Source organism: Hippocampus comes, unplaced genomic scaffold (genome assembly GCF_001891065.2).
Source record: "Hippocampus comes isolate QL1 unplaced genomic scaffold, H_comes_QL1_v1.1 scaffold36, whole genome shotgun sequence".
Taxonomy (NCBI): domain Eukaryota; kingdom Metazoa; phylum Chordata; class Actinopteri; order Syngnathiformes; family Syngnathidae; genus Hippocampus; species Hippocampus comes.
This window is the reverse complement of record NW_017805695.1, coordinates 4,036,086-4,049,107: the sequence shown is the minus strand read 5'-3', so window position 1 is coordinate 4,049,107 and position 13,022 is coordinate 4,036,086. Positions and strand designations below refer to the sequence as shown.

Genomic DNA, 13,022 nt, shown 5'->3' with positions numbered 1-13,022 from the left:
TATCTTCATCTGTCTGTGTGTGTGTGTGTGTGTGTGTGTGTGTGTGTGTGTGTGTGTGTGTGTGTGTGTGTGTGTGTTTGATTGAGTGGAGCAGGTGTCGCCCGTTAAGCCTTACCTGATTGTCAACACGTGATTGGTCAAGGAGTGGGTTCGCTGACCTATTTAAACAGCTCGCCGCCTCTCCTGTCTCCTGTTCAGCTTTTCCACCGTCAGAAAATGTCATCTCATGTTTGAGTTGTCATTGGGAACTATTGTGAATTGTTTTTGAGTAGCAAATTGATAGTTACGTGGTTTGGGTAAACTTTGTTGGCATATCTCAAGAGCTGCAGCACAACCTATATAAATATGTGTGAAGTCAGAGCAGAGCAGAAGTAGTTGGGAGAACCCCCCTTGTGTTTACAAACTCAGCCAGTCTTATCGCTCTGCCCATCAAACTGCAGCTGGAGCACCATTAGTATCAATCGACACCACGTACTTCTGATCTGTTCTTTTTTTTCCTGCATTTGTAAAATGTCTTCACCCTTTGACTGCCCCGAGTGATTTGCCATGCCCAACCCATCCTCAACAGGGTCCCTTTTTCGATACCATCATTTACGCTTTATCAGTGGTGTCAGGGGAGTCATCCAGAGCAAGTGAAATGTGCTCTTCATTTTTTATCAAATCACAAAGCTGATAAAGTAGATCATCAGCTAGTACGTCAGTGCATCTGGCTGTTGTTAAATCAGAGATACGGTTCAGTTTAGTTTTAGCTGTCATTTCATCTTTTAGTTTGCCCTCAAAAAAGTCAGGCATGCTTTCTTGTATTATTTTTGCTTCTCAGAATAGCTTTTTGTGTTGACTGAAAATCCATGCCAATTGAAGTGAGCACTCGGTTCCTTTTTATTGTTGTGTCATAGAAGTGAATAGAATCCTGCTTACAGCTTCATATGACAAATTTAGTGCAGTGTTTTTTTTCATGTTCTTGTTATGTCTCCTAACATACTAAAACAAATCGTATGCTACTAGCAGGGAGAATTAACGCAAACTTTTCAATCCACTCTAAATTTAATTGCCGATTTTCAATGTGCACTTTTCTTTGACCAGCGAATTTGGAGCTGACCATTTTTATTTTATTTTATTATTATTATTATTATTATTATTATTATTATTATTACTATTGTTTTTTTTTTAATAAAGGCTCCTGCAGCTGGCCAAATGTCCACAAGATATGCAAACTTCAAAAACGTAAGTGAAAGTTCAAACTTGCACTGGCTGACCAAACCAAAACTCATAAAATAGGTGTTCTTTGCATCGCAGATGAGTTGCGACAGCAGCTTCGCGTGAAGAATATATCAGTGATGTTGATCGTGTCTGTCTACCTTTCACAGCCTTCAAACTGTTGATTTAGTCATTAGGTGTAATTATTAAGGACAATCAAGACCTTCCTTAACACCTGTAACGAAAAAAATACAGGATACAGTTTGCCGCGTCTTTAGCAAAGCTGTCTCTTGCAGCAAGACCATTATTTATGTATTTACCACGAACTAAGCTTGCATGCACAGTGTCATTGAGCTCCAGGGTGCAATTAATAGCACTAGTCTATAAAGTTGATGCTTTGGCCAAAATTTTCAATTCTATGAAAGTACTGTGTAGTGTTGTTTTAATTAAATAAAACAGGCCAAATATCTTATTTAAGCTTTTAATAGCGAGATCATGTGGAAAAAGTACTTCAGCAAGAAAGCGGAAGGACTGCAGGTCTTCAAATGGATGATGTTATACCACGGTGCTCCTTCATTTAGATCATGCCACATTTTATTAATTTATTTATTTATTGGTTTATTCATTCCAGGCTTCTCTGCAATTAAGAAAACATACTCATTCAAGTCTAAAGGCACTTCCAGACCAACACTCACTCTCATAACCCAAACGGTTGCACGTCCAGCATATAAGAAATTAGTCAGTGGCAGCAATTACAAGTGGCATCGTTGAACTGTTGCAAAAGCAAAATGATTTGTTTTGAACCTACACCAGCCAACCACAAAATTATGACCATGTGCGCAATATAAGGACAGTACAAGAGCGATATAAAGCAGTCTGCCTCGACAGAGAATAAGGTTACATTTTAACCGACACTGTCATAAAGTTGTGAAATGAATCAACCAGTGTGTTTGTCGTTGTAGTCGAAGTCTCCAATTGTGTGGAAGTGGTAGTCTAAATGGGACTGAAAAAGCTACTGATAGTTATGATTATAGTGGCAGCATTGTCTTATACATATGAATGATACACCATCAACTGCAATCATACAATGTGTTCTCCGGTCATGTTGTCATTTGTATTGTGCTTGTGCCCCCAAGCAGTGATGATGCAGGTGATGGAGAGCTGCATTTAGTCAATGAGTACACAAAGAACCCTGTTGTTTGAAGCTTTCCATAAAATGGAATAGCGAGTGAAATATTAGTGTCAATGAAACCTTGCCTAATTGCTTTGCAAGATTAAATTGGCAGAGAATCCCAACAGTGGGAAGCTATTGTTCCAGATAGGGGACCTACAATTAAGGCTGATGAATATGGCTAAGGGAGTTCAATCAGCATTGCATCATGAATAAATGGAAAAGTTAAACCATAAATCAGTTTAAGTTGGTCAATAAGAACAAAGTCTTGTAACACAAAAAGCTCTTCAAATCAAATGACATTAAATTTATTACATGACATATTCTGTTGTCAAGAGATTCAAAGGCTGATAATCATATGCAAGTGTTTCATTTCTTCCAGAAGGCATTCCAACAAGAGTCCCAAAGATTTTTATGAATTCAAATGGATGAAATTACTAAGGGCAAGAAAGCTAACAGCAAGATGTCTGCAATTTGTGTTGGAAAATACTCTCCACTGTATCTGTAACCTGTACCATACAACCAAGCCTATGTACGTCAAGCCTCACTGGAGCGGAATTATCATTATTTTAACTCATGCAGCATTAAAGCGACAAACATACAAAATATAGTTGGAACTCGGGATAGCAATTGCTCAGATGCCATTGGGGCAATCACTGAATATGTAACAGAACGAATGAGGAGAAAATTAAACGAAAGTATGAAAGCACTTGGGCAAGTGCTTTCATACTTTCGTTTATTACGCGCGTCTATTTAGAAGCACTTGTCTTCATCTTCACGAAGATACAAAACCAACTACTAGCAGATCCATTCAAATAGTTCATTCATGCTTCAGTGAGTGTGTTGTGGTAGATGAACGACTTCCATGACCCTTAATGTGCATGCATTTTGTAAAAAAGGGCAACAAATGGCTTGGGGGTTTTCTGGTCCTGTCAAGGTCACACAGGTCACCATGTGCGTTGGTAAAATGGAAGTAGAACATTTACCATATTCCATTGCTAGAGCGAAATGTATCGTTATTAATTGCACAAAGGCTGTCCAGCCTCTGATCTTTGGCTTCGCTGATAGACTGCGTAGTATTGTAGATTAGGTCTGCGGGGTCATAGTCAAAACAAAATTGTAATAACGTACTTTAAAACATTATGTTTCCAGAGGTCAAAAATAACAAAACAGAGCAATTGCTTTTGGAGTGTTTTCGGTGCTGTGTAGTGGTACACTAGGCTGACTCATGAGCGGGTAGCGTGGGATCGGTTCCCACTTACTGAGGGTGTGGATGTGGGTGTGAATGGTTGTTTGTCTCTATATGTGCCCTGTGGCTGACTGGCGACCAGTTCGGTGTCGTCTGCCTTTCACCCAAAGTTAGCTGGGATAGGCTCAGCATCAGCTGCAACCCTGTTCAGGATAAGCAGGGTTGAAAATGCATGGATGGATGGGCGCTGTATTTTATTTTTTTCTTTGGATGAGCTTTGAGTGAATGTTCACCTCTGGAGCTCAGACACAGTGAGGAGGAGGAGTAGAGGCAATTTTTTTTTGCAGATAACAGACAAATGTGGCACAAAATATCCCATCATCCTCATGAGGCCTGTGCTGGTGTGTCTTTGTATTTGATCTGCGCAGATCTAATTTGTGTTCAACAGCATCACGAATGCGTTAATGGAATTTTAATGGTCACGCTCTGAAAACTGGAGTTGATTGTGATTGTCGAGTGAGCCTTTATAGTCCGCACAGAAGTTATACAGCCTCTTCTCACTACGGCTGGGTGATATGACCCAAAATTCACATCACAGTATCAATTGCATCTCTTTGTGGTATCGGTATATATGTCGATATAAAATTAAGCGTAAAAATACATTAAAATAATAATTTTTTCATTTTTACATCCATCCATCCATCCATTTTCTGAACTGCTTTATACTCACGAGGGTCGTGGGTATGCTGGAGCTTGCACCAGCTGTCTTCAAACCCTGCACCTCTGCACTGTGATGCAGATGTGCTTACCAGTCGACCACCGTGGGTGTACAATTTGAGCATTTCTCTCACACTGAGCAGTGCTCAGGGAAGGTGTTAGATACAAAGATGTAATCAACATGCATTACCACAATCGTATGGTACGGTCAAAATCAAAGTTCCCTCTAAACTGCCCTCGTGAGTAATTCTGCACATCTCTCACCCTCTCAATACACACAATGACACTGGCGAGCACCACACACATTGTGATATTTATACTCTCATTCCTTCATTTCCACCCCAGTTTAATCAACAAACAGGACACCACACCATTCCCACTTCCCTTACTGTTTCAGTAGCGAAGGGTGCAGACTCAGTTGTTATGTTATAGTTTACTTTGAAGCATACATTGACACAAACTAACACTCAGTCACCAATGAGAAGATGCTGTAGGTGACACGCGGACCATTTCATTTAGGAAGTCCAAACATGGCCCTATTTCTACTGTTTCAGAGGTCAATTGACTCCCAATTTTTTTCGAAGTTTTATTAAATTATGTTTTCTATTGTTCATGTGTGCACAATGTGGAATCATATTTATACAGATTGTATTGAGACTTAATTAATTCAGCTTAAAATTGCCTGTGTGCTGAAATAAAAGTAACAAACTGGGGTTGATTGTATTCATGTCACAAATGTCTATCAATGATATGTTCTATTTTGATAAATAGGTGTTTAGAATCGTTTTGGGGTTTTATGACTTTATATAACTTGTTCGCATGATCGCAGATTTTGAACAGGTGTGATACTGTTTTGGTCGCCATGTGCAAATCTAATGTGGCTCACCATAGTCCAAGGATGCTCAAAGAGCTTGTGTATATGCTCATACACATGGAAAATTCAAGAGAACATTATTACAAATCTTTACCTTTTGGCAAATTCATACCTTTGAATATACCGTCTATATCGTGCACCCTTTCCACTGTATGCTCTCCTTTTCTCACCTCACATAAACATTTTAAATTAGAATCTGACATGCACTTATTGGCCGCTATTTTCATGTCCAGCGCAAATCTAGCACATGGGTGGAGTTTTCTCTCTTTTTGTATTTTTTGCAAACGAGAACAATTAGAAACGGGTGTTTGCGCTGTTGTAGGTGTAAACACCTCTGACTCATTTTCCAACCAATGGAATTTGCTCCTCTTTAAAATCAGTACGTGATAGGCACACAGTCTTTGACATTTCGGAAACAGAAATAGAATCACTGGAGTCCATGAAGAAGATTGAAACTCGCAAGGTACAATTATAATTAACTGCAAGCAGACCTCCACAGGTGGATGATGTAAAGTTGGCCAGATTGATCACAAATCACCGCTGTGAAATGGGCACTTGGAGACCGTGTTCCATCCCCGTGACATATGCTGTTGCGAGGGTGATTTTAAAGGTACAATAAAATTTATAATAATTTTGTTGTTCTACTTCTTCCATTCATAACTTTGCTGCTGTGAATTGGGAATTTCTCCATTGCGAGACTAATAAAGGTTTTCTTATCTTATCTTAATGTACTGATTTCGACAACTCAGTGGTGTCAATGAATACTGTTATATTTATGAATGGAATGCGATGACAGCCACCACACATATCCGTACAGCTCAGAATCTGCCTGCACCTCGCTCAAATTCCACAAATGGTGTCACATCACCTGCGTCACAACTTAGACCTGCTTCTAGCTAGTCCAAAGTTAAATCTACTTTCAGCCACCAAATAGTCAGGTGTGCCGGGTGCGTGTGATAGACAACGCCCTTGGTCCACTGGAACGCCGAGCATGGTGCCCTACGGCACATTTCACCTCTACAAAAGTAGAGCCCATTATAATTCTTTTGTTAAGGTTTGTGTTTGCAAATTTCAGCAGCTGTATTTCGTCTTCTTTAAACCAGCTTACCTGCTAACGAGAAGCACAGAGAAAAAGGTCCCTGCAGATACAAATAGACCCATGGCTGCAGAGGAAGTAAGAAGCTGAAGAGATTGGGATCTGGAGCAAGAAACACAGAAGATATTAGCATACAAGTTAGCATGATGCAAGACTTGATAGATCGTGTTGCCTTTTAAAATAATACTGTTGTCTGCAGTTAAAAAAAATGACGCAAGAAAGTGCTTGTGCTTAACAACAGCCTCGAAAATCCCACGGTTATTTCAAAACAAATTCAGAAACCAGGCATCACAAACAGTCTGCTGATTGCTCAAAATATCGTCAAATATACATTAGTTTAGCTCAAATGAAAGAAAAGAATGGCCCCTGGCTGTCTGATGACCTCAAAAGACCCCGTATCTTTATGCATGTACCTTATACAGCAGTGAGATACAATGTTGGCATGCCTTTGGGATATTCCCTATATAGCATAATGACATGTTGTTAATGACTTCTCTGTCTGTGAAGCCTGTGTGGCTCAAGGCCACGGTCACGTCTTGCTCCAAAAGCGAAAAGGAGCAGTGCAGTTTCCGCCAAGTGGGTGTCAGAAGTCTCAGAAGATGAAAGTAATCAGAAAAGCTTCCGAGAGTTTTCTGCTCACCACTTGTGCGGACTCCCGTAGAAGGCATATTTGGCAAAGGAAATATCGACAGATGTTACTTCATGTTGAATGTACATATATGGCAACCGCAGGTTAAATGTAGTGTAGACAAACAATTATTTCCACTCTCTTCCACAACAAAAAACAATGTAGATTCTTCAATTAACAATGCTGTCTGTTTTTGGAATATGGACGAAAACAATGTTTTGTAGAATTGTGAATTATATCAAATAGGATGGCCAAGTCCCGAACCATTTTCTGACAAAGTGTCCTCTTGTGTAAAGCAATCGCTTCAGATGTGTCTAACTTATTTTGAAATTACTTTTTAAGGCTATCGCTGACCTGAAAATTTATCTGCAAGTACCTTAACATAAATTAACGTTTTGCATGATCTGACAAGAAATGTTGGGGGAAAAAAAAAAACAAAAAAAAAAAACTAGTTATTTATTTATGTATTTATTCATGTATTCATTCTTTAAGCCTTTGGAGTCTCTGGGCATGATTTTTGTAGAGAGGAGCCCGTGTGCTTGGCGTAAAAAATGGGCACAACTTCATTTTTGTGCCGGGGCAAGTCTAATTTAAGGTGTTTGTGAATTTAGTAGGCGACACAGTGCGTTGCTCGGTGGTCCGCCGGCCCGAAGGCATTTTCTACTACCCTCCCTTGGCTCACCCCCCAATTTGGTAAGAAAGAAGAGACTAAATTTTAGACGACCTAAAAGTAAGTCTAAGTTGTGGCGCAGGAGGGGTCATGAGATAAAACGAATGAGATTTTGCTGTATTTGATAGAGGTGCAGGCAGACAGATTCGTCACGCTGTAGATGTATGTGGTGGATGTCATTGTATTTCCTTCATATATATGACAACAGTGTGTGTGTGTGTGTGTGTGTGTGTGTGTGTGTGTGTGTGTGTGTGTGTGTGTGTGTGTGTGTGTATATGGCTAAAGTATTTTTACACTGTTGGCTATGAAGACTTTTAAAATGTTAAAAATGCTTTTTGTTTTGTTAATAGAGATTATGACTATGAGTATGTAATGGTGACAGTGTGTCCCAGGGAGGAAATTCCTATCTGTGAAAAAATACGTAATGAAATGTTTGGGAAGGTCCCACTTTGCTCCAGAAACAACTCAATGCATCAATTCATGCACTTGGAAAAGAAAAAAAACTTGATTCCTTTCACACCACAAATAACACATGTGCTAGAAAAGCTTCATTTGTATGTTGCATGTTAGTTACTGTATTTATTTTTAAAGACATAAATGATCATAATAAATCAAATGTAGTACAAATAATTATTTTCCTCACAACTAGTTTGTGTTCACATTTAACTTCTTTATCTTCAAGCGAGACAATGACTTTTCTCGGGGGTAATGAACATACAGGCACACAGATAGTGAATACTTGGGAACCGATGATGCAAGAAATCCATATTCTGCTAATTCAATTGTGGACAAGGGAAGGGGTGCACAAACCATTCCGCCCCACCGTTCTGAGTTTTCTGCTTGCAGAAGTGTATATGTTACCTGTTTCGTTGGGTGATGTGCAGCAACAATATGCACCAGAGTGCAAATGTAGTTCCATCATCATGATAAGTATCATAAATTGAAAAAAATAAAGTAAAAACTAGATAAGAAGTGATTTACGTCCATCCAATTAACTCTCTGATTGTGTTTAGCTGTTAAATCCTATCATTCTGATTAGAAGTGCAAAGATTTATCAATTAATGGAAAACTAATTATCAAATTCATGAATAATTATTTTTTCTAACTGATGATTCGTTTAGATACCTTTTTTGATTTAAAATTATCCAAATGTGTTTTCCTTGTGTTGAATCAAAATATAATTTTTGCTTTTACTTTGGAAAGCAATGACCAACATTTCTGACTTGTTCCATACCAAACCAGCAACTGACCCATCATTAATTTTTGGTTGCGCATTTTCAATACTGTCAATCTGGATGGACATTTAAACATGTTTTTAATCCGATTAATCAATGAATTGATGAAATAATCAAAAGATTTATCCATCCATCCATCCATTTTTCAATCCGCTTCTCCTCACAAGGGTCATGGGGGGTGCTGGAGACTATCCTAGCTGTCTTCAGGCAGTAGGCAGAGACACTCTGAACTGGTTGCCAGCAAATCGCAGGGCACACAGAGACAAACAACCATCCACACTCACACTCACACCGAGGGACAATTTAGAGTGTTGCATTAACCAACCATGCATGGTTTTGGAATGTGGGAGGAAACCGGAGTAGCCGGAGAAAACCCACGCAGGCTCGGGGAGAACATGCAAACTCCACACAGGGAGGCCGGAGCTGGAATTGAACCCGGTACCTCTGCACTGTGAGGTCGGCATGCTAACCACCCAACCACCGGGCCACCCCGAAAGATTCATCGATTATTAAAGTAATTGTTAGTTGCAGCACTAATGCTATTATTTCAGCTTCAACTGAGGTATGTGCCCATCCGACGGTGAGCCTCCCGAGAGTTGGATCACTACGGCTGTGAAAATCAATGTGGTGGAGGCAGCTCAATACTGCACACTGTAAATAGTCAAGTAATGCAGGAGAGAGTGACATTAGCTTTGGAGAAACATTTTGACACATACTTTGAAATCAATATTTGTGTAATAGGGCTATACATAATGAATGATCATCCACCTTGACGCAAGGAGGGGGACTACACAAATCTGCATTTGTTCTTTTTTCACACTAGAGAGCAGCATGTGTCAGACACAATGGAGCCCATAACAAACTGTAGTAAAGATATGTGATATGTGACAAACCACAGACCTGCATCTGCTCTATTAGAATGACCAGCTACAAGAGAAGTGTCACATTTTAAGAGTGGGAGTCTATCGTCAGTGGACATTTTGATTTAAAGCAGACTTGAAAAAGGGCATAAAGAAATACAATATATGTCAGGCAGAAATGAGTCACTCATATTTCTTTCTCATAGACACATACTGTATGAGTCACATCTGGCCTCAAAATATTCTATATTACTCAGTTATTGTCATTTCTACACTTTACAGCTGCAATTAAAAATGAATCCCTGAGTGGTTGTGTCAGAGCTTAAATGGCTCCAACCATATAATAGTAAGGTCGAGAAAATCACCATTGAATACATTTGAGTAAAGACCTGCTCTGCCTCAGCAGTTAGACTTCAACCAAAGCCATTCCGCAATGGCAATTGCAATCCAGCCTAAATAGTTAACAACTAACCGAAGACACAAACGGTGAGAAACAAGATGAGCTGAAGACACAATTTCATGTAAAGGAAACCAGGCATCGTTCACCACTTGGCTTATACCGGAGGCATGGTGGTGGGAGGAAGAGAGGCGCGGAATAGCCAGAGCCTTAAGTAAAAGCTGATTTGACATGTGTGGGGACTTCAAAATGTCCGTCCATTTCAATTCCGCAACTTGATGAAGTTGGAGGTGATGTGAAGAAAAGAAATGTTTCAATCTCTGCGTGAAGTGTGGAGCATGATTTCCAAAAAGACTGAATTCACTCTAAACGGTTTTCCTCTGTGGATGGGGAAATTATTCATAAAAAGCCATTTTAATTTGGTGCTATTCATGCGTAAATCGATAATGAGTGTTTTTGCTTTAATGTGAAAGGAGATTTGAATGTCCAAGGCTTAGAACCGCAGACAAAGGATGATGCATAGCTCACACCCTTAATCCGATGTGACTTTTTTTTTTTTTTGAACTCCTCAGCATCCCCACATCTAAGCTTTGGCCACATTTCTTTGACAAGTAATCCTTGAAAACGAAAGCCTGGGGGAAACCTGCTTCTCTGAAGAAGAATCTGGAGACTTTGACATCGAGGTGGAAAATGCCAGAAGGATTTATGTCATTGTGAAGCTCTACTTCAAACAAACCTGTGGTGTCCTCATTGACGATTTCACTGCATGCAAGTGTCAGAAAGTGAATAGCATACGGTCTCCGACTGACATCAATAATGTGCTTGGGGTGAGCTCCCCATTCAGATAACACTGAGTAGGCTAATTCTCATGTGCATCTTGCAAGTCTAAGTACAGAAAACAGTCAACAAGGAGCCGAAGGGACAATTTTGATGGATGAGATCCAGCATCTATCCATTCATCCATTTTCTATAACGCCTGCCCTCTTTAAGAATGTATCTCACTGAGCGACGAAGGTTTGCGCAAACATTGAATGTTGTTTTTTGGTCAGGGTTCCTTCAAAGTTGGAAACAGTTGCAAAAATGTTCGCCGGACATTTCCAAACAGTTGTAATGGTTGCAATATATACTGCTCAAAAAAATAAGAGGTAACATTTAAACAGCACAATGTAACTCCAAGTGTTGCCTTTATTTTTTGAGCAGATAATATCCATCCATCCATATTCCAATCCGCTTATCCTCACGAGGGTCGCGGGTGCGCTGGAGCCTATCCCAACTGACTTCGGTCGGTAGGGGGGTACTCCCTGAACTGGTTTCATTTCTACACTTTACAGCTGCAATTAAAAATGAATCCCTGAGTGGTTGTGTCAGAGCTTAAATGGCTCCAACCATATAATAGTAAGGTCGAGAAAATCACCATTGAATACATTTGAGTAAAGACCTGCTCTGCCTCAGCAGTTAGACTTCAACCAAAGCCATTCCGCAATGGCAATTGCAATCCAGCCTAAATAGTTAACAACTAACCGAAGACACAAACGGTGAGAAACAAGATGAGCTGAAGACACAATTTCATGTAAAGGAAACCAGGCATCGTTCACCACTTGGCTTATACCGGAGGCATGGTGGTGGGAGGAAGAGAGGCGCGGAATAGCCAGAGCCTTAAGTAAAAGCTGATTTGACATGTGTGGGGACTTCAAAATGTCCGTCCATTTCAATTCCGCAACTTGATGAAGTTGGAGGTGATGTGAAGAAAAGAAATGTTTCAATCTCTGCGTGAAGTGTGGAGCATGATTTCCAAAAAGACTGAATTCACTCTAAACGGTTTTCCTCTGTGGATGGGGAAATTATTCATAAAAAGCCATTTTAATTTGGTGCTATTCATGCGTAAATCGATAATGAGTGTTTTTGCTTTAATGTGAAAGGAGATTTGAATGTCCAAGGCTTAGAACCGCAGACAAAGGATGATGCATAGCTCACACCCTTAATCCGATGTGATTTTTTTTTTTTTTGAACTCCTCAGCATCCCCACATCTAAGCTTTGGCCACATTTCTTTGACAAGTAATCCTTGAAAACGAAAGCCTGGGGGAAACCTGCTTCTCTGAAGAAGAATCTGGAGACTTTGACATCGAGGTGGAAAATGCCAGAAGGATTTATGTCATTGTGAAGCTCTACTTCAAACAAACCTGTGGTGTCCTCATTGACGATTTCACTGCATGCAAGTGTCAGAAAGTGAATAGCATACGGTCTCCGACTGACATCAATAATGTGCTTGGGGTGAGCTCCCCATTCAGATAACACTGAGTAGGCTAATTCTCATGTGCATCTTGCAAGTCTAAGTACAGAAAACAGTCAACAAGGAGCCGAAGGGACAATTTTGATGGATGAGATCCAGCATCTATCCATTCATCCATTTTCTATAACGCCTGCCCTCTTTAAGAATGTATCTCACTGAGCGACGAAGGTTTGCGCAAACATTGAATGTTGTTTTTTGGTCAGGGTTCCTTCAAAGTTGGAAACAGTTGCAAAAATGTTCGCCGGACATTTCCAAACAGTTGTAATGGTTGCAATATATACTGCTCAAAAAAATAAGAGGTAACATTTAAACAGCACAATGTAACTCCAAGTGTTGCCTTTATTTTTTGAGCAGATAATATCCATCCATCCATATTCCAATCCGCTTATCCTCACGAGGGTCGCGGGTGCGCTGGAGCCTATCCCAACTGACTTCGGTCGGTAGGGGGGTACTCCCTGAACTGGTTGTACAGCCAATTGCAGGGCACACATAAACAGACAAATATTCGCATTCACAATCACAGCTATGGACAGAGTGATCAATTAATCTACCTTCATCATGTTTTTGGAATGTGAGAAGAAAAACCGGAGTACCCGGAAAACATGCACACCCATCGAATCTAATCCATGACCTCTGCATTGTGAGGGATGTGCTAACCAATCAACGACTGTGCCCCCTTTTTTTATGTACATATATA

The 13,022-nt window shown here is 40.0% G+C and overlaps 1 protein-coding gene across 1 annotated transcript in view; it reads right to left on the bottom strand.

Annotated features, from left to right (window-relative positions):
* LOC109523026 (gamma-aminobutyric acid receptor subunit pi) overlaps window positions 1-13,022 on the bottom strand; it is a 41,635-nt gene that overhangs the window by 26,929 nt on the left and 1,684 nt on the right. Inside the window, exon 2 of the mRNA XM_019881863.1 lies at window positions 6,257-6,346. Coding sequence (XP_019737422.1) covers window positions 6,257-6,309 — 53 coding nt within the window. The 5' untranslated portion in view covers window positions 6,310-6,346. The remainder of the gene's footprint in view (window positions 1-6,256; window positions 6,347-13,022) is intronic.